We start from the raw sequence: 22,901 nt of genomic DNA on the forward strand, positions 1-22,901 counted from the left end.
AGAAGAGAAGCAGGGTCTTCACATGGTAATGTTAATACAGCATCTCAGTGAAAGTGAGACTGGGCTGGGTTTATGTGTATAATTTAGAAAATCCTCAAATAATAAGCTTTTTATTGAATTTTTCAATCTTTTCCATTGAAATATTTCTTATTATAGCAGATGCATGTTGAATTTAAAGAAGTATGTAAGATTTTAATCAATCCACATTGCATGTGACAAGCTATTTCAAATATGAAGGGCCTGGAAATAAGCATTAGATTGTCACGGTCAGGATGGCAACAGTCAACAACTTACAAAAACTGTGCAGTGCTTCTGCTGGAGCAAGAAACAAAAAGCAGAAGGACTAAAAATCAAAAAGCATTTTATTGTCCGATTACAGTTGATTTATTTGTATTCTAGCAATGAAAAGGGATACTTGCAAGGAATGAATAAGGAGGTACCAGAAGATACTGCCTTCCCCTTTTAATGTTCTTTCTCTTCTCATGTTTCAGGTTGTGTTTGAACCTGAAGCATGGTATTTCTCTGATAAGCGCTAGGGAATTCTTTCTGTTCCCTGGTGATCAGATGCAGCATACAAAAAGACTTTGCTTATAGCTGAAGCACTAATATGTGCTCTAGAAGGGATCACAACTGTTCAAATATTGATGCAAAATATCCTGAAGGGACGTGGTCAAGGCACATATGAAGTACAATTTAGCACAGTTTTGGTTGCTAGTTATCAGTTGTACTTGCTATGTGGGTGGATGTTATTGTCTCTTAATCAGAAACCTTTCACTTAGGGGAAGAAAAAAAAAGAAAAGCAGCAGATTAGATGGTTCGTTTATTTTCATTGCTGGGAAACTGTAAAATATTCACGTGTCTTGTGAGTGGTAGAAGATTTCCTTTATCCCATGCACTATGGAAAAAGGCTTACACAATGAGTTTCAAGGGAATTCTGTCACAATTTGCCATGAAGGTCTTTTGAGGTAGAGCAGAGAAATGTTTTCTCACTGTTATGCTTTACATTTTACTTTTAGCTTTCTTAACAAACAGTGTAGATGTTCGAGAGCTTGCTCTAATCAATTGAATGCCTATGTTGAATAAAACTCTTCTTGAAGTTTGAAAAAGTTTATTATTTGACTGAACTCTGCTTTCAGATACTACTAGGAGAAGAAATAATAAACATCAAAGAGGCTGTATCGTAACATTCCTAGTAGATTTCCAGAACACAATGACTTGGAAATCTTCTTATAGTGTGAATTCCTGATCAGAGTGATCTGTTTCAAGAAAGTAGAGGTGATGGTGAATGGTTTAAAATGCTGACCTGCTCACTTGAATGGTTCAGTGGTATAGAAAAACATTGACAGAAAGCTGCTGAATCAAGCAATATAGCAGTCAGGCTACTGTTTTTAAGCTTATTCTGTTCTTGTTTCGCTAACTTTTCTGGAGTAGTATTTTGAATAAAATGTACTAAAATGTAGCATTGAATTTATACAATTAGTATAGAAGAATTTTGAATTAAGCAGTAAAACTGTAGGGGTCTGGTCTGGTCTGGATATTTCATGCAAGAGGTGTTGCACTGATTCCTCGGAGAGGGCTGGGGAAAAGGCTCCATTCTTGTAGTGGAAAAACTTAACTTCCCTAGAAAGAAAACTCTAGCATTTTTTTTTAAGCTAGCCATAAATATACTGTCATTCAGTAGAACATGATTATTTTTCTCCTAACTTTATCTGAAATATTACTATAAAGCCTCAGAAAAGCTTTATATGTCCTATCTAAATTCAAGTCCCTCTAAGAAAGGGGATCCAGTCTTTAACTGGATCTTGAATAGAACTAAAACATGTAGTCTTTACTGAAAGCTATTACTAAATGAATAAAAAATTTGATATTTTCTTGGTGATGATTCTATTGGAATTCCCTTATAGTCCCACCTACCCTCAGTCTGCAACCAGCAAAAAGACTAGCTCAGCAAAACCTAATTCAATATCATAAATTTACAGGTGGTACTTGTGAGTTAAAAAAAATAATCCAGACAAGAATTGGATTACCAGTGGACTATTCTCTTAAACATAAGTAAAGTAAGTTAGGAAAAGCAGACCTTTGTCCATTCTCTTCTGTATGTTTAGTCAGTTAGAGCACATGTGCACTTCTAAATCAAATATGGTCTAAATTGGCTGCCACTAATACACTGGAAGCAATCTTTTTTTTTTTTTTTAAAAGGGATTTCCTTCACAGAGTTGGTGCTGATGTACTGGTGTCAGGTATTTCTATATGTGGTAAAACCTGCGTCATAAAGTGAACATGTACCTGGAGAGTTTATGAAGGTGAAAGAGTCCAAATAAACTTCTCCATTTTATTGCAGCTCTGTTTCATGGAAATCCAAGAAGGCTAGCAGGGAATGGTAAACTATATATAATATGATTTCATTACCTTCAAGCACTGTATCTTGTGGTAGATATTGCCAGCAGGAATGTAATAGAGCCACAGGAGGACTGAGTGAGCTTCTATGCCATTTCTTGTAATCATGACAAATGAAAGAATGTTCACAGGCATAACAGGAAACAAATTTTTTGTTTGTTTGTTTTGTTTTTTTGGGAGTAGTTCCTGGAATAGGCCACATTATCTGTTAGAACATATAGTTTTTATCAGCAGCTGACTGTAAGACGTGTCCCTGTTTTTGTATTTTTTGTATTTACTGGTATTTAGTTGTCTCCACCTGAAATGTTCTGCCTGCTCATGCTTGTAAACCCTTTTTTTCCCCCCGCGGTAGTGTTTGTTCACTTGATATAGATCTAATTGTATACTTATACAATAATGTAGCAACAAGCAGGGATTGTGTACACAAAAGCATGTAACTTTTTACAGCTATATTAGTCTAATAAAAAACATTAACTCTGCAATGTTATACCTCTAATAGGAAGGGTCAGTGACAGTGTTTCTCATAGAACAACTAACAATAAAGATGGGAAAGGCTGTTTAACTTCTCAATATTCATTAGTGCCATTTCTAAAGTCTTGTGTTGTGAGCATTTGTGAGAATGGTCTGAATCTAATTTAATGTGGCAGTTTATTTTTGCTTTTGAAAGTATCATGTTCTTTTGGATTAGGCCAGAGATCAGAGCCTCTCTGAGCTAAATCCATTCTGATATACAGATTTTACTATTACACATATGAGTAAGGTACATGAATTTTATTTCAATTGTGTATGCATCATGTAATACTTTGTTCAGCTATGGAATGTATTTTATGTTTTTCAAGTTACTTTTCAATATAAATGCCAAGAGAGAGAATTGATTTGAAAATCTTCCATTGGTGTTTCACTATATGTTAAAGCTTTTTAATGTTTTTAATATGATGCTCAGTATGTCTTATTTTACCTGTTACTGGTAGGTTGTTGCCTCTATGGGATTCTGGGGTGCATCTCTTCCAATGTCAGTCCAAGTGCTGTAATCTGTTTAAAGATGGAATTTGCATAACTTTCGACTTTTAGCATGAAATCTGGATGTGATTCCAGGGCAATACCTACTTGTGGGCAAGTGCAAATATGTACCTATGTCTTTTGCTTTCAGAAACCTGTGACAATTTTCATGTATTTAATAATAGACATCATTAAACAATATGTTTATTACTGACTAGCTTAAAACATTAAAGAGAAAAAATGATTCTCAGAATAACAGACACTGTTCATACCAATCTTCACACACTTAGGTGCATTGCAGGCTAGTAGTACTGACCCCTCCTGTCTTGGATAACTCTTGAGTTATCCAAATAGAAGGGAACTCGTTTAAGAAATGCTTTTTATTTACTTGTTCTCTTTCCTACAGACCTTTCTTGGTTACTCCAACAAAAATTAAAATAAAAATGCAGTGTTTCGCAGAAGAAACACTGTGATCTCACAGCCTTTGGTACTGAGCATTGAGCAAGTTTGAAAAGGATGCCTAACTGATTAAGTCCCTAATGCACGGTGTTGTACAGTACTTCAAATTTGCTGGATCTACTCTTCATTAACAAGAAAAAAAATGGTTGGGGATGTGGTAGTCAATGGCAGCCTTGGCTGTACTGACTATGAGATAGTGGTATTTAAGATCCTAAATGGAGTGAGGGAGGAGAGTATCAGAATACTTCAGGTGGACTTCAGGTGAGCAGACTTCGGTTTATATGGGGAAATGGTAGGTAGGATCCCGTGGGAGGCAGCTCTGAAGCGCAAAGTTGCTCAGAAAAGCTGGCAGGTCTTGAAGGACAGCATCTTCCAAGCGCACCTTAGCAGCTGGTGCAAACTTTATTGCTAATCAACATAAAATATGGGAATAAGGTACTAGAACCATCCCAGATTGCACGAAGTCAAACCTTTGCTCTTTGCACCATACAAGTTGGTAATATGTAGGAACCACAGCCCAGCCACTCTCCAAGCTCCTTTGACTATACTAAGGAGTTGTTCCAGCTGCCTACAAGAAGCAACGCAGTGCCATGTGAGATGCCCCAGTGTATTGCCCTTGGCCTCTGCTCAAGACAATAGGCATTGGAGAGGGAGGGTGTGAATCACTGGATGGTTCAAGCGTCGGATGGGCTATAAAAGCTAGTGTAAGAAAGAGGTTCTTTCTAATTACATCGACGTGAAACTTCCTGACAGCTTGCCTCATAAAAGTGCTGCCAGCAGGCTGACTAAATCCAGGGAAGAGGTCAGAGGCTTCTAGCATTTGGTTTCCATATAAGAAGATGCAAGTGTTCCTCACCTATAGCTTTGTAAATATTTGTAGCAGCATTGTCTGTTTTGGATGTTGGAAATATCTTTATTTGTGTTTTACTATCACTTAGCTTGATCTAAAAGTGAGTTTAGTGTGACAGGCTTAAAGCATTTTTCACACAAGGTAGTACTGCCTGCTTCGTCTTTCCCTCCAGTTTTGTTCCTGCTGCGCATGGTCATTTGCTTGCGGGAAATGAACTGTTGCCCCTCTTTCAGAGGGTTTCGTCTGACCCACAATGCAACCATCAGGATATCATAAATAGTTGTTTTCTCTGCTGTCTAGCTGTACCCTATAACAGAATATAACATAATAATACAAATACAATTAACTGTGAACAACCTAAGAAATCAACTATCTACCACAAACTTGCTGTATTATAAATAAGATGGTTGTGATATGTCTTTCCTATTTTTGTATTTCTTGAGGAGTCTGTGACTTTTCTTAAACAAGGCAGATTTTGCCTGTAGAGCTGGGAGGAAATTTTTGATGCATCAGTCTAAAAACAGGAGAGAGGAAAAAAAAGAAGTTCTGTGGGACTGTCTTTGACATTTTTAGTCAGCTATTCTTGCCTCAGTGATATATGCCAGCAAGACAGACCTTTATGCTGTGTTCTCTCTAGCCTTGATACGGCCCCTGATGACAATCCTGGAGGCAGAACTCAGAATCGCTGGGTGACACAGAGAACGACAGCCACTCACTCGTGAAAATGGAGTGGCTGGCAGGTGTTGCACCTTCCACAATGCCCTTTTGTTCAAAATTCAGTGCAAAGTATTTTTTATACTAGGCGAGACATATCAGTTTGTACAGCACGTTTATTGACCTCTGAATTCCTTTGCCAATGACTGAACTTATATTTTAAATATATAGAGGAAGGAAAGGGCATTTATAAACAATGGCAGAAGTAAGTAATTCTTTCTGTTTTGTATGAGGGTTTTTTTTTCTTTTCCACTTTTACAGCATGGAAGCATATATTTCTGAGCTACCACATACTCCCTCTGATAAGTGCCAATTTAGGACCTTAGCTCTACTGTATGATCCTATATGTGATACGCAGATTCTGTCAGTCAGTTGCAGCTGTGAAATTCAGACTGCTATGGCTAGCAGAGACTGCAAGAGACTTTTTAGTCATATTCTAACTCTTAGGCATTATACTTAGACTCTCTCTGACATGTATTTGTCTGAACTACTGTTAAAACTGTTAAATATTTAATGGAGGAATCCAGTAGCCTTTTAAAGTAACCTAATAGTATTTTAACCATCCTTACAGTTGGAAAGCTTTCTGTATATCCAACCTGAATGTTTTACATGTCCTTCCTGCAGTTGCTACAGAAGAAAAAAACATCAATTTTTATTTTTTTGTCTTTTCTATTTTGGCAAACTATTTTCCTATTCCCTCTTAGATTTCTATTTTCCAGACTAATCAAACCCCTTTCCTTCAGTGTCTCCTGAGGGCCATATTTCAGAAGTCCTTGTTTGATCCCAGTTGTTTCTCTAAACTTTCATCTATTTACAAAAAAAGTTTTGTCCGAAGTTTGGATTGCTGACTTGTTTTCTATCTGAATCTATTGTAAATCCCGTTACCTTCCTACTCATGATTTTTTCTCTCTAACCTATCAATTCCCCATGTTACATTTTTTATTAGTAATTATACTAAGGTGAAGGTTATCTAGTTTGGAAAAAGTAAAAGTTGTTTTGGTTCATATTTTTTATAGGTTGAATGAAACTAGAAAATCTTCATTTTCCCATTATTTTTACTTTCTTGAATCCTTGTACTTACCTTTTCTGTTTCAAGTTCAGGCTAAAATTCATACAGAAAGTACTCCTTTAATACGTTTGTCTAAAAGCAATTATTAGTCCTTCTTGCAGCATTTCAAGCATCTAAATTTTCTCCAGCTCCTGGTAGAGCTATAAAACAACATTTAGTCTTGATCATAGGCAGAACAACACCAATGTGAAAAAATGCTTAAAAGGTGGGTCTAATCTGAGGAAAAAAAAATCCTTTCAAGTTGTCGTGGTCAAGGCTGACGGTAGTTGTGTGGTCCTAGCAGGTCTGGATACTATGTAGATAAACATCCAAGCTTTGGATTTCTAATTATAATGAATTTTCTATTTTTAACCTAGCAGTTAGCTGTACTGCCTCAGATGCAGTCCATGGATTTTTATACCTTCATGGATAATTCAATATTTGTTGATTTCAATTCCTGAAATACTAGGGCTTTGTTTTTCCTTACATTGGATACATCATAAAATAATGCATAATGAAGTTGTTGACTTTTGCTGCTTTCTATTACTGTATGCAAACCATCTAGTATGATGAACAAGAGACAGCCCGTTATGTCCTTGAGAAAAATGAGATCATGAGATTATTCTCTTCATAAAATACTCTTAAGTTAGCTGTGTGGTCAGCAGCAGGTACTGGAAGGGCAGAAGAATCCCTGTGATTTTAGCAGCCTCTGAGAGGAGACTTACCTTGCACTGAAATATGAGGCAGATGCATTTAAAAAACAAAATGTAGCTCATATAACTTACTGATTTATTTACACTGCTTCCAAACAATAAAAAAACCCATTGTTTTTGCAATGAACTCTGTCATTCATGTCTGAAGTTTTTGTTTTCTGTCCTAAAACTGATCTACATTTTCCAATTATTTATGAGAAAGTTATTGTCAGTGCCCTGGTTTGGGGAGCTAAAAGAGCATTAGAAAAATATATTAGCATGACTTAAAATAGCCTGGTTGTTGGCCTATTACTTTAGAAGCTGAAACTGAGAGAATGAACTGGAGCATTCTTTTTAAGTAAATTTATTTGACTGTGTGAGGCAGAAGTCTTACTTTCTTCTATTTTAGGTTACAATTCATTTTGAGACAAATATCAGTAGGGTTTGTTTGCTTTTTTGGTAGTTTGTCCCATCAGCAAAACTGAATTTGCTGGATCTTTTAAAGGTTGCTAAGGTTACTGATACAGAGGTCCAGCCTAAACGAGAACCTTATAGCTGAAATACACTGAAAACCTAACTTCAGTATCAAGTGGAAATTTGCATAGATTTCAGAGCTGTTTCTCATTACTTTGTTAGTCTGTATGTCTAAGGAATTTGCAGCCTTTGACAGGCACAGAAATAAAATGACTAACACATCATTTCTAGATGCTTGAGCAAGAAGGGAATCGTGCATAGGGCGGTAAAACCCAGGTATCTGCATCTTGTTTTGCAATACTGGAAGTCTGGAAATAACTGTCACTGGAAAAAAATGCCCCAAAATGGCTAATGGCTGTTCTCTGCCATGTATTTGCCATTTTCTGTCTTTTTTCTCCCCAGATAACAGCTGCTGGAGGACACCTAAAGTTTACAGTCTCCTATGACTTCACAGAGCAAGATGACAGAGCTCAAATGATGGTTCAAGCTGATGTCATCATAGAGGTAAAGTGATTGTATTTTCGGCCCCTAAAAAAAAAGTGGTCTACCTCTTCCTGTGTTTAATGTGAAGTCTGGTGGTTGAGGATGCAAAACAATATGGTAGATGTACCTTCAGCTAATTTATAGCATCAGAAAACAGTCAATTTCAGAGAACTAAAATAAGTATCTGAAGGAGCCTCTGACAGTATTGGAGTAGTTTGCAAGACTATACTCTTTCTGTTGATCAGGAAGAACGAAGAAATGAAATAATTGGTTGGTGTGTTCCACATGCTTTTCCAGAGGTTCTGTGCAGCTCAGGGTTGTATGAATTTCCTTATGCCCATACAAAGCCATGATACCAGCTTTTTGTTGAATAACCTGCCCTTTTGTTTGCACTAACTTTTTACTTTATCAGGCAAGCTCCTTCCATGGTTGTGGAAGATAAATGTTATAGCTAATATTTATTACTTATGTAAAATATATTATTCAATAAATCTTGTGCCCTAAGTGGCTAAAGTGATACAGCTTTTGTTCTATCTTTTTTCATATTTAATTGTCTCTCTCATATGCCTCTTTCTAGGGAGGTGAGTTGAGAATCAGTACTCCAGACGAAGGGATTCACCTGCAGCCTTCTGAAGAACACACTGAAGAAATTGTGCTGAAACCAGAATCTTTCTCTGTGTATGGCACTGATGTTCCAGTTAGCAGGAGGGAGTTCATGACTGTCCTTGCAAATGTAAAGAGGATCCTCATAAGAGCTACATACAGCTATGGGATGAATGCCATCTACAGGTAAATGTGGGAAACGTCGGTTTTCTTTACAGGCGGCCTCTCAAAACGCCTGTTTTCTTTCTACAGAGAATAAAGTTGATGTAGTTTAAAAACATTCTTTAACTTATTGTCATGAAAGCCTTAACATTCATTTAAACTTTCATTCAGTTTGTATTTTTTTTAATAGGCAGAGGGAGGAGAGGCAACAGGAAGAAGTTGCCTTGTAAGAAAATGAAATCACATGGACTATTAAGGCATGAATGAGTTCCATAAATAGGTTTATTTTGTGAACACTGTAATTCTCATGAATACTGTAAATCATTGAATGCAGTGATGACATGTTCAAGTAAGAGATGATATACTGCTTGTATATTGCTTTCTCTGTTTAATGAACATATACTACAACATTAACAATGGCCCAGACAATAGTATTTTAGGTCTCTAAGTTGGCAAATCTGGGAAGAAAGTGCAGTTCTGGACATGTACTAGCTGAGTCTTGCCTGTACTGCTGGACACAACAGTGGGGATGGGAGGGATGAGAGCCCTTCTGGCTTACAGCCTAGAGCTCAGGTCAGCACAAACACACAGAGCTGGCTCAGGCTGTACTTTGCACCTTAAAAGTAAGAAGTGGCAGGTCTGGAAGACTGTGTATTGCCTCCTGCATCCCAGACTATGCTGTAGCTGTTCAGCTCAGCATGGTGCCTCAAGGTCCTGCAGTCTGGTTCATCCTCAGCTTTTAGAATATTCTGGAGGTGTGTTCTAAATAACTTCCCAAAAACATGTTTTGGAAATAATCTTTGATAAGAGCCTAGGACAAAAAAATAATTTATGCTTTGCAGGCTAATGGCAACTCTATTCTAGTTGAAGTTAGGAAGTTAGGACATTACAGTTAGGAATGCAGGTCTCTTAAAGACAGTGATTAAAATGGAGTATGGGGAAGGGCTGAAATAATTTTGAAGAGTACCTTGTTTGGTAGAAGTGGTTTTAAATTACAGCTACATCTCTAGCTGCCCCCTGATCTCTCTTACCAGAGAAAAATGCAATAGTTACTGATCCCTACACCCAAAAGTCTCTACAAGTAGTTTACTCTTCAGTAAATGCATTTTATTGAGTGCTGTCAGTGTGCTCATTGCAGTTAAAGTGTGGCAAAAGACTGGGTGTGAAATTCTAATCACAATGAAATGAATCGAATTTTTCATCCTTGATTTCAGTGGAGGAATCAAAATTTCACCCATCTGGGTGGGATTTGCTGGGTGGAGTTAAATCTTCACAGAACAGTATATGTTTTCAGTCACATGACTTAGCAGCAACAGCCGTTGTTGCAGGCATAGTGCGGATATTCAGTATATGGTTCAGTTCTGACTATTTTCTCTTTAACTCATGCTAAAACATATTGGGCACAAAGCTGTACTGGTCACTCTCTTTAAGATCATACAAAACAATTCTGCTTTCAGTATTCTGTCCCTTTGGTACTGCAAGGTTTGGGAATACTGCAGGGAAAACGTCCAGACCCAGTGAAGGAGATATCCTTTGTAATATCTCATGCTGATTAAGGACTTAGTGTTGATGGGCTCCAAAGGAAGGTATTTTTGCCAGAAAAATAGCATGGAACTAAGTCCAAGGATTTTTTCTGTTGCATTTTAGAAAGGTATGCATAGTGGATAGATGGATATTCCTCTAAGAGAGAAAAAGGGGTCTGTTAGAGAGGCAGAAGTATTCCAGGGTTATTAGATACTTTATAAATGACAATTTCTGCCTCAAAACATCAGCAGAATTATGCAACAAACTAACCCACAAGGACACCACAAGGATAAGGATTTCCAAGAGTGCTATTATAATCTGTGCTCGAGAAGAGACAAGGACAGAAGCACTGTAAGATTAAGTCACTTATTTGCAGTCGTGTAGAAAGACATCTGAGAATTCCATGGCGTTGTGTCCAGTTAGCAAGAGCATTAACTTAAAGATCATCCTTTTCTCCCTTAGTTTGCTTAGCCTACTATAAGCATTAGTCAATTAGTAGCACTTTCAAATAATTATTAAATAGTATTAATGCAGTAATGCTGGGTTAGATTTGAACATGTTTTTGAGAACATTTGTGCGTCCTTTTAAGTTTAAACATTTTAAGCTTAAAATGTTGTTATTGCTTTATGGCATAATTAGGAAGCTTCCTCAAATGAGTGGGCTTTCATTTAGATGATCAAGTAGGATGAAAAACGACAACAGAGAAACACAGCAATCAATCTGAAAGTGATTTCACAGCTTCTGGGTTTAAATTGGGAAATCCTGCTCTAACTTGACAGATCTTCCAAACTGTTGGAATTAAGTCCTTCTGTGGTAGAAGCACAGCAACAGGCCAGGAAAAGACAACTGTCTTGTATCATGTTGTTTAATCTAATATTTTTTGTTTGTGCTGCAAGGAAAGTTGTAGTAGTAATGTTTGTTTACTTTTAATATTCGGAGTGACCATTAATGGTAAATAGTGTAGACACTCAGATGAACACTGGGCACTGTGATAGAGGGGCTGCTAAAGACAACGATTCCTTTCGACCACATATAGAATCACACCAGAGGCAGGGAGAGAAGAGGGAAGAACAGGCAGAGGGTTTTCTTCCATATGCAAAATTGGCTTCAAGACAAATGAGCAATGATTGGGTCAGTACTTCATGTAGCTGATGTGATTCAGATGCTTGGCATAGCAGACAGTAAACTATGTTGATACTGCCTGAAACATCCCCGTCCCTTTTTATCTTGTTTGTTTTTAGAAGTCAACAGTTGCCTGCTGACAGTAACAGTCAGCTTAAATATTTGGTCTCGATGTCGAATCTCAAATTGTTCATGCATCTTCAGGATCTGGTGCCCCATTACTGCCAGCATTGTGTATTTTATTGAATGCAGAATGGTATCGAGGAATAGAAATTACAGCATCAAAATGAGAAGAAAAAAATCACTGCAGCTTTCTTCAATGAGTAACTATTAATGCTAAAAACTGTTAAACACATTAAAATCCCATTTAGCAAATAGCACAACCTAATGAAAATTGGAGCAATTCAGTGAATACAAATGTGGGATAATACTGGGTTGATTGTTTCTGTGTGTAAGTGCTTCTCTTTTTTTCCAGGATCTGTTACTTCGTGCTGGGAGGGAACTAGCTGTAGTTCAAGGGACAAATAACATTTGGCCTCCTTCTGGTCATTTCCTTTTCATTTACAGATTTTTCCTCTTCAATTATGAGATTTTTTTAAAATTAAAGTCATCACCATCAGCATCTTTTATCCTAGAGGTTGCTTATTGTAAGGAAAACTTAAAAAGATGATCACAAAATAAGAGCGCAGCAAGGGAGTGAAGGAGAACTGTTGAAAAGTGAGAAAGCTCTTACTGAAGATTTGGATAGAAACGTGCATCATTTTCTCAAAACAGCTTCTAAAACCTTTTGCAGAAGTTAAAGTATCACCAAATTAGATTCCGGTCTCTAACTGTGTAATCTGCAATAGTAGTCTCTCCAAATTCCAGGTGTCTCTCCAGTCATGGTAGCATTTCTGTTCTTCTGAAACTTCTGCCTTGATTTCAGAAAGTTCATCTCTTCCCCTTACTTTTAATGTCTGTCTCATTGAGAACAGTCATAAAACTGACTGGGAAAATATCCTGTCTCATCCTTTCCTCCCACAACTGCATTAACAACAAAATATTTTTCTTGGATATTTTCTTATCCAAGGTCATCCAAGTAATTTTGGGGATGTTTGGCTGCCAAAAGTTGAATGTCTTAGTATGAGGAAAAAAAGTTTGTTACATTTTTCCAAAGAAAATTGATTATTTTTTTAACAAAATGCCTATCATGATAGAAAGGTATTTTCTGCTGAAAGAGATTTCAGCAGAAGCTTTTCAGGTAGCTCTAGTAATCAAACACTCTGTTAAGACTGCTAGGTGAAAATAGGTATCATTGAATCTCTGTAGTGCCCAAATTCTGTCTGAATTCTCATAAGAATTAAATCCTCAAATTCCAACTTGGGTACTGTGGAGATAAACTACATCCAGCTTGCATATTACCCCTGAGCTTATCAACAGAGAGACTTTGGCTGTCTCTCTTATTGTATTTCCATGTTTATTTTTTTTTAAATAAAACTCATATTCAGTATTTGGCTAAACAATGGCTGAGAATTCTAGCATTTCTTTTAAGCAGCCAAGTATTTTTAACTTCTTGACCTTTTTTTCCCATCCTCCCTTTCCGTAAAGGATATAGTGGAAGTTACTGGTTTTAGGACTAGTTGCTACTGAGGTAAACAGTGGTGATATGCAGGTTATGCTATAAGGATTGCAGGACAGGTAGATTGTAAATTTTCTGTGTGTTTTCTGATTCTAGATTGTGTGTGGAACAGAAAATTCCCCAATTTTCTCTTCTCTGTCATTTGGGAAACTACGATTTATGTTAGAAGATTTATTTTTTCTTTCATGTACAAAATACTTAGATCCCCTTGGACAGAGCTGAAATCTTTTTTTCAGAGAGAAAATTGCCAGAATAGAAATACCTTATAACCAAAGCTTAGTAATTTAATATTTTAGAAAGCTGGGGTAGTGGTTTATGAATTTTGAAGACATTGGTTGGTGAGAAATAAGCCATATATATATATATGTATATATGTATACATATACATATATATATATGTATATATGTATGTATATACAGCTGTAATACAAGTTAGAACATGCAGCTTGCAGGCCAGGAATAACCTTTCTTCTACTGATAGAGGGCTGTAAGACTTTTTTTTAATTGTGTATCTGACCATAGTCTCCTTCTCATGATGGACAAAAATAGTAACAAGCCCACAGACATTTAGTCTAGAAATAAATAAATGAGTATGAATACCTCCTTATTTTTAAACAAAATACACAAGCCAGTGAGTGAATGTCACATATACTTCTGTCTCATTCACTGCATTAACCATTTTATTTCTGTTACATCCAGACTGCGTAGAGTTAGCATTGAAGCTGCTGACCACTCTTCAACTGGGAGGAAGGTGGCATCTGCAGTGGAGTTATGTGACTGTCCCCGAGGGTACGATGGTACCTCCTGCGAAGTGAGTATCACGATGGATCAACCACGCTAACATTGCCAGTTGTAACCATTGGCCCTATGCTGATATAAAATAGCAGAGTTGTCCATTCCTTTCATAAACTTGGCATAGCTTGTCTAGTTACCTTTATTTCTAAATGGTGGTTCATTATATTTGTTAATATTTGAAAACTGAAGTATTACACCTCTGTGGTAATAATTCTAAGTTATGGAAAGACCTTTCTCTTAATTAAAAAAAACTAAAACAATACTTGTACTCTTCAGCCAACTGAGATCACAAATGCATGGAAACTATCAATATTAGAAGGAAAAAGGCAGTTATCTGACCTGGGCACAACACTGATGTATCACATTATCTGAGTTAATGTGGTTGAGTTTCCTGTTCTGTTTCCCCAGGTATTTATCTTTTGCTTTAGATTCTTTGAGGATTGTTTGTGAGAATTGTGAATCTCTTTTATTCAGTCCTCTTGAAAATTATAACATACAAACATGCTCAGAAAATACATGTTTTCCCACAGGTTCATTAGTGCTCACAGAATGTGTTCATGCGAGTACATATATGATTAACTAGCTCACGTGGGCATAGCTTGGGGTAAATATGAGCAAAAAAAAATTCTTCATAAGCTTTGCCTTAAGGAAATAGTTTCAAACACCAAGATGCTCTGCTTCACAAAACTACAAACAGTGTGCCATTTACACAGGCACTCTAGGCATTTGCTTGTCAACTCTCTTTTTCTTTAAAATATTCTATGCTTATGTGTGATATTTAGGGCTTAGAGTCTAGTTTCATGCCAAATGCTTTTGCTTGTTTCTGGGGCTTGATAAACTAATCTAGAAAGGAGACCTGAAGGAATTAACGGATATTTCTATCACTTCCGAAATGGTATAGAAAGGAAAAAAATAGGAGAAGAATATTGCCTACCTTGGCTGAGGACTCTTTTGAAATCTAACCATTGTCTATCTGTTCAACTATATGAGGAAGAGGTTGGATGAAGTGCCATTATACTTCACAATTTTTTTTGACCTGTTCATTTTTCCTCGCAGTTCATGTTTAGCTTTGATTGCCAGGTAAAAATTTGGAAGATGTTTCTGTAAGTACTGTTGCTGTAGAAGCGGTACTATGTGGGTAGAATTCCTGCCCTGATGTTGCTGAAATTTTCTCTCTGTATTGTATCCTTCAATGCTAATGTTATCTCCAATAACAATAATGTTATCTCTAAAACAATCCTTGAAATTGTATATACATATATATATGTAAGATCGGATCCCAGAATACAAAGAACATATGCAGACTGCTGCAAATTTGAAGCCTGTACATACACTGGTGGACATGGAGACCCTTCAGTGAACCCATAGTCACAGTGCATGCCTGGGGTGGTCCTAACTGCAGACCTCTTGGAGTATACCATATCATACTCCCTACCTGTGTTTTGGGTTTCCTCCTAAGGCTGAAGGCCAAGAAGATTTGACTGACCTCTGTATGAGCACACTTTACCTGTGTCCCTCACTGAATTTCAGAGCATTTTTAAATGGCTCAGACATGCCATTAGTCAAAGCTGGCCTGTTTCAGAATAACAATGACACAGTTACAAGTTTTAGTTTCCATGTATTTATTCACCAAAATCAGTTCTCGTGAGCCTTCTCTAACACAGGTTAAACGTTTGATCTGTGTTGGACAGTTGTCCTTGATAGCAAAATATGAAAATATTTTTTGTGTTCTGAGTAGACGGTTGTTGGCTTCTTTTGACTAGGAGAAGTAAGAAAGAATCCCGTAAAGTTTTGAATCGCCAGAGAAGCCAGTGGTTGAAAAAGTATTGACAAAAAAATTGAAAATGTGGAATTTTTTAGAATATCATATTTGTTTCTTCTGAACACTGTTGGCATTATCTAACACCTTGCTTTTTCAAGTTTCAACTTAGTACAGATTTATTGATATTCTGCAGGTTTTCAGTTTAATTTTCTGTTCTTCATATAATTTAAGGTATGTGTTTATTTCCTGCATAATGATATTGAGGTACCAGGCATAGGTGCTGCAGCACTAGACAACCATTATTTACTTACATTATTACTGTGAATGTTTTGGGGTGATCAGTCTCTAGAAGCCATCCAATCCCATTTAAAATATACTATCTCTTGTGAGACTCTTCCATTGTACAAATTTGAAATTAATTTTCCGCAGGGTTCTATACAAAGAAAATTGCTATATTTTCCTAGCATATCTGAGAACTGAGTATAGAATTACATAAACACAGCTACAGCAGCTCCAATTTTAAATTTCAAATACCTTGGGGACGGATTTGTGATTGTTTCTTTGTTCTACTCAAGTGAATCTTCCCAGCTTTACTTCTCAACATCTTCATACCTATTTGCTCTTTCCTACCAGATTTATTCTCTACTTACTCTTTTACTTCCACTATGGAAGAAGTTCTGTTTAACTTGCACTACTATGATGGTCAAGAACTTTCCTGACATTTTAATTATTCTTTTATATTTATATATATTTATTCTTTTTCTTAAAAACTCAATCTGTAAATTTTTCTTTTAAATCATATTCTTATATTCCATCATCAGAACTCGTGTTTAAGCCCTTTAGAATTAGTGACTTTCAAAGCCTTATCAGGTATAGTATCACGTACATCCATGCATGAGATCATTCCTTTCAGAATCACTATGTATAGGTTACGAAAGAGGAAAAAGATTAAAACAGCTTAGGCAATTGCATCTTGTGCAGTATGGGAAAAATACAACAATTTCTGTTAAGGTCTTTTTTTTAACACTGAATTTACATTTTTAGTATTTACAGTTTATCTTAGGAATGCGTAACCAAGAATGAAAATATAAAAAATAAGAACATCGCTCATTCTTTGTAATGTTTCTTAAGAAAATCTTTTCAACTAATCTTTGAATTAATTTCATATTTTACAGGAATAAGAAAAAAAGGGATTTTGACTTTATTTTTATAAAGGTGAAACTTCTTTTTACCTATTTGAGAATGTGTATGGAGGGAAAGGGATTTTCTTTACTTAAAATAGTTTTAGTAGTCTATCACTACAAAACTACCTCCTCTTTATATTAGGCAGGTGCTCTTCAAGGTCAACACTTTGTCATGCACCTTTTTATATTATGCGAAATCCTTGGATCATAGGAGCAGTCTTATACAGGAAAGATAGTTTGGAAAACAGTAAAGCCATTTCTGAGATATATAGTAAGAAAGACTGCTGCCTGACATCTTATTATGAAGAAACAGAATAGCTGAATTTTTGCTGATGAATCACAGTTTTAAGATGTCACAGTTCTTAAAAAAAATAAAAAATAAAAAATAAAAAAGACTATGCATTTAATATTGATCTGAATTTAACATTAAAAAAGATCAGAGCATCTTCTTAAAGGGAAATTACTATACTTTATATTTAAGAAATACAATTTGTAAATGAAAGGGTAGCTTTGTTTTCAGCCTGTGTTTTAATTCAGTGTTGTCTTTTGTCAGACTCTGAAACAAGAAAGACTAAATGGTATTTTAATTTCTGTTTGCAGTTGAGCTTCTCAAAAAAAGATCTTTGTTGTTTTGGGTTTTTTTTTCCTTCTCTCTCTCTCTTTCAGGATTTTGCCTTTTGGCTATTTTTCAATCTGTACCTCTTTCTTTGATGCGGTTATATTTCAAGTCTTCATTTCTCTGCTTTCTTTTACCATTTCAGAAGAATGATCAAGTTAAGGGTTCGCCCAATCTCACACCTACCAATAAAGCTGATGTCAGTGCAAATCCATAGTGCCAGAAAGAACAGCTTTCTAGAGAAATGTTAGTATTTTTAGTCACTTAACAAGTACTTTTTGGGTGTGCAAGTATCAAATTCGGTAATATTTTCAAAATCCTATTCTTTCCGCTGTTCCAACCAGCATTTAACATTTTAGCTAACGTGTTTTCTTCCTTGCAGTCTTGTTGGCCTCAGCACAGGCGTGTGAACGGCACGATTTTTGGTGGAGTCTGTGCACCATGTACATGCTTTGGTCATGCAGAACTGTGTGATGATATCACAGGAAAATGCCTGGTAAGTGTCACTACATGCAAGAGATCTGATGGACTTGACCAAGATCAGTTTGATATACCGATGTAATTGAATTAACCACCTCTGGGACTTGGAGTACTCAAGGAGAAAAAGCAGTGATTGACAGAACAGAGCTTTGTGTTGAACTATTGCTGAAGTTAAGGATCTCCTCCTATGAGGATATGAGAGCTTCTACAGTTAAACAAAAGGAATTTTTTATTCACATGAGATTTATGTTTTGAAATAGGATCAATAGCATAAAATGTGGCATGCAGAGAGCAGCAAAATATATCAATGATCTTCCATGCAAGATCTCTCTCCCCCTCCCATCTGTCTCCTGCGGTGTATTCATTCTATTTACAGTATGTAGTAGGCAACTTGGTAAATTCTGTTCAAGTATGTTATGAAGATATTGTTAACGACTTCCTTCATCTAGCTTCCTAGTAAACCTTGAAGAAACGCTTAATAAATTATAATTAAAAAAATTAATAAAAGCTCATGGTTTGGGCTAATTCAACTTATTTTTATAGGATACAGAGCTATTATATAGTTACCAACTAATTCAGCAATTCAGTCCATGATATTATCCATAGCAAGCCTACCAGCATACCACTATTTCCAGCCCATTCAGTAGCCTTTTGAAATAGGTGAATTATGCTGAATAGACTGTTCTGATTAACTCAAGGGCATTTTAGTTTTATATTGTCTGACGTGGCATGAAGCTTGAAACAACATTTCTCATTTCATTAGTCTTGCAGAAACACAATTTGAGCCAGTGCCAGTTTAGTGGGATATCATACTCTCATTTCCCTGCAGAATTTCAAGCAGACTCTGTATTGTGCATGTTTCTAAATGTTCCCTTTTATTTCCTTAAGAAAAAGCTGCTGGGAAAAGTCCAAAATGAAAATTCAGGCTTTTTACAATGTAATTTGGCATTTAGAATTATCACTGGTCTTCCTGTTTTCCCCATACAAGATGTTTAATTGCATTGCAGTACAATACAAGATATCCTTAATTTGTGGATCAGTGAATTTTTCAGATTGCTTTTTCATAAACAGAAGCTTAAAATGATTCTCAATTTAATTATACAGTAAGCTTTAAAGAAGTACCTAGAATGAAAAATCTGTGTATTACATGACAGTCACGTTTTGAATCCTTCACTTATATGCGGTGAAAATATTCATCACTAGGCTAATATAAATTTGTCTCTCTTGACAAAGATAGAATTTATTACATTAATGATTGTGGCCTCCAGCTATGAGGTCTATAACATCAGTGTGGGATAAAATCTGTTAGCAGAAAAGAAAGGAAAGGGGCAATGCTGTTTAAGGTATATCATAGCTACAGACTGTTTTGCTTAGAGGTGGATAGACAGATGGCATTCTGAAGCTGCTTCTGTGCCTTCAAGTCTTAGCCCTTGCGCAAAGAGGTTCCCTCTTTATTTTTCTTTATAGCACCTCCCTGGGATGTGAGAGAAGGCTCATACTGTAGTGCAAACGTATTGCGTACTGTAGTGCTTTTGCACTTTTCAGCTGATATGAACTATCGACTGAGCTAGTACAGCTCCCCCATCTGATGTTTCAAGGGGTGCTGGTGTAGAGATAACACAGCGCTGAAAAGGAAGTTGAAAATAGCCACTTGAAATGAATAACACACAATATGTATTTTTTTCTGTATAGGTTATCATGCATTTATTCTGTACTTCTCATGTTCTGTCTGAGCTTATACTAGGTCATCCTGTAAAGAGGAGGAGGACAGGTTGCTTGAAAAGCAGTTTGGGGTTTTCTTGCAGCTTACTTTGAAAACACTGTAAGTGAAGTTAAATTGGTTAGTATCCATGCAGACTATTAAATGCTGCTACTCAATTTGGATCATAAGCCTTTTGAAGTGAAGGAGAGAGAACTCTGAATGCTCAAAAAGAGAAATGTTTCACATCAAAGGCGTTCTTTCTATTGAGGTTTACACAGCCTTTTGGCCTCCTTATTATTATTCATGGTGTTTTTTCAGTAATACAACAGACAATTTAGGCACCTAATTTACTGATATGATACTTCTTTTTACTCTTCCTTAGCTTTGAAATGTAGTTGAAAAGCAGCTGAAATATGTTTTTGACTCATGATAAAAGCTCAGATCATCTGCTCCAACACAGGCCTGTATAAAATGCTCATTTCTAACGCATACCTTGCAGTAACCTGCAAAGCCCTTTGATCCCCAGCAACCATATGGAGAGCTGCATGATATATCATTCTCATTCCCATTGTGATATACGTGATAACTGCTTTGGTACATAGGGCAAGTGCTAACATACAGAAGTACTCTTTTGTAGCGTTACATACGCACATTTACCGTAGCTTTAGGAGGCTGGCTAAACCTAATCCTTGTGAAGAGCAAAAACACTCCATGGTGTTTCATTAATTGCAATGCATTATGTTCCTAACAGTAAGCCCAGAGAAAACAAGATTTTTCCCCCACCCAGGATGTGTTCAAATCGGTAAGTGGATAGACCCCAGCAGCCTCCATTTTGTATTTTATTCCTTTGTATATAAACAGCATATACCATGTGGGTTGAGGCCAGTGTCAGGGTTAGTGGATGTTTTGTGCTTTTAACAGTTTTCATCACAGGAGTGACAAAATGTCCTCACCTATCTTTACGTGACACAGTAACAAAATGAAAGACTTTCCACTAAATACAATATAGGCTATACCACAGGTGAAAAACATGTAAAGCCTCTGCGACACTCTTAGATTATATTTGTAACACCAGGCAAGGGAATTGTCTCTGTAGTCTTGACATTACAGTAGTTTGAAAATGACAGAAGAGCATATTCATGCTCCTAAAGAGACAATACAGTTGTCTGGCCTAGGTGACCAGGGAATCTACTAAGATAGGCGTATAAGGCGTATCCTTTCACTTTCTTTAACCAGCTTAACCAAGCAACTTCCCTGATTTTCTCTGTGACAGATATCCTAAAGAAGGGCATTAGCATGCCAAAGATACTTTCCTGGAGTCAGTCATACTCCCTGATTAAAGTTTTATTTTCATCCCTAGCTTTCTATTTATACTGTATCTTTATATGTTCATATGCACTCAGCTGCATACCCAGCCAAGCAGAGGTGTGTTTCAGTCTGAATTTAGGGTTCCTTGAGATTGGACATATAGATATTCGTTTGGTTTCTTCCAAGATTGGTTGGCTGGCTCAGTAGGAAGTAGTGGAAGACACAATTTAGGACATCAGGAATTAAGTCTTTGGGCAATGAGGTCTGATCCACGCATAAAATTTTTAAAGAAAAAAATTTCATTGAAATTATCCAGTCTTCACAGTCTTTTTTACTCAGAGTTTGTCTAAGTGAAGTCTGATAGTATTTGGAGATAGAAGAGGTCCATTTTGATGCATTCAAAATGTTTTGAGATCCAACACCTGGAATTTGAAAGCATAAAGATTTGAACAGGAAAAAGTTCCTGGCCATAATGTCTATGGATCCATGGAACAGGGCATTGATTATCCCCAAAACACTAGATCAATGTGCCGGAACAAAATCCGTTTCCAAGGGAGTAAAAGAGAAAATGTGTGTGTGTATGTATATATGTGTGTGTATAAATATAAATATATATATGCATATATATATAGTATACTAAGCAGTTTAGGGACAGTGCATCGTGATCTTCTTTATACCCAGTCCCATGACACAAACAAGGAAATTAAATGTTCATATGGACATGAAGTTAAAAGTTGATGTGCTTAAGCATGTTATAAAGAAATAATCTCAGTGCAATTAGATGTTGCTTAAACTAGATGATGCTCAAAACCATTGCTGTGCTGAAGCCATACAGTTGGCAAGTTTCAGACTGAGATTAGACCCACTGCTAACAAGGAAACACAAATTTTTCATGGGTAATGATAAAATCTTTAGAAGGGCTATTAACTTATCTACTTCAGTGCTTAAGTTGATCTATAAATTTGGCAGGTGAGTATAAAGTTTAATGCATAGAGAAGGGAACAGGCAAATTATGTCACATCTGCTCACTATATAATTCTTCTTCTTCATCCTGCAGCCTCCTGACTAGCCAATGTGAAAGACTGTCTTGATCTATAAAAGTCTTGCTCAGGGAGAAAAATATAGGACCACACTGGATCATTATCTTTCAGCTGTACTATAACATAAACACCATGCAACATATGCTCAGATTTGGCACCGTACCTGAGTGTTTTTCTTTTTATTATTAAATTTAATTATTGAGGCCTGGTGAGGAAATAAGCAGATATAGAGATCTGGACTGAGAAGAGTTAGAAGCTATACACAGAAATGGCTAATGTAAGACTTCTAAAAAATAAATTCATGAAAGAGAAGGTCAGCTCTTTGTAATATGAATTGGTTTCTTACAAAATGGAAGGTTTTTTTTTAACTTAACAAAACAGCAGCAGCTGCAAATACCAGTCTAAGAGAGACATTGCTTTAAAATAGTCTGTTAGCTCCCCTCACTTTAATAACATCCTTGACATATAAGTAGTTCATATTCTTGAAAAACATTAAGATATGTCTGAGAATATTTAAAGCTAAACTTAACTCAAAAGAAGAATCCATTATTTTTCAGATAAAGTACAAATAATTTGACATGATGCTTTAAAAAAGTTGAATTGTTAAGGGTTTTTCTTTTGAAACATTGAAATTATTTTTATCATAACTTCTTTTAAAAGCGTATCTTAATGTTCCCAGTTTCTCTTAAGCATGGCTGGTAGAATCTTTTTGAATGTTAGCACTCGAAGTAAAAAATCAAATGGACTTAAATGATCTAATGAAGTAGATTTAACCCAGCTAAAGGCTCTACAGCCATAATTTTATTTGACTAGAGGTCTTAATAGTTGGTATTTGCTCATGACCTACTGACTATGTGAAAATGTAGTAT

The 22,901-nt window shown here is 36.2% G+C and overlaps 1 protein-coding gene across 2 annotated transcripts in view; it reads left to right on the plus strand.

Moving 5' to 3' along the window:
- The window catches only part of LAMA2 (laminin subunit alpha 2), a 393,833-nt gene that overhangs the window by 210,580 nt on the left and 160,352 nt on the right, over positions 1-22,901 (plus strand). For both annotated transcript variants that reach the window (XM_068938256.1, XM_068938257.1), the window contains exons 13-16: positions 8,036-8,137; positions 8,694-8,905; positions 13,845-13,956; positions 17,885-17,998. In XM_068938256.1, the coding sequence (XP_068794357.1) occupies positions 8,036-8,137; positions 8,694-8,905; positions 13,845-13,956; positions 17,885-17,998 (540 nt within the window). The remainder of the gene's footprint in view (positions 1-8,035; positions 8,138-8,693; positions 8,906-13,844; positions 13,957-17,884; positions 17,999-22,901) is intronic.

Source organism: Struthio camelus, chromosome 3, assembly GCF_040807025.1.
Source record: "Struthio camelus isolate bStrCam1 chromosome 3, bStrCam1.hap1, whole genome shotgun sequence".
In the NCBI taxonomy this organism is placed as follows: Eukaryota; Metazoa; Chordata; class Aves; order Struthioniformes; family Struthionidae; genus Struthio; species Struthio camelus.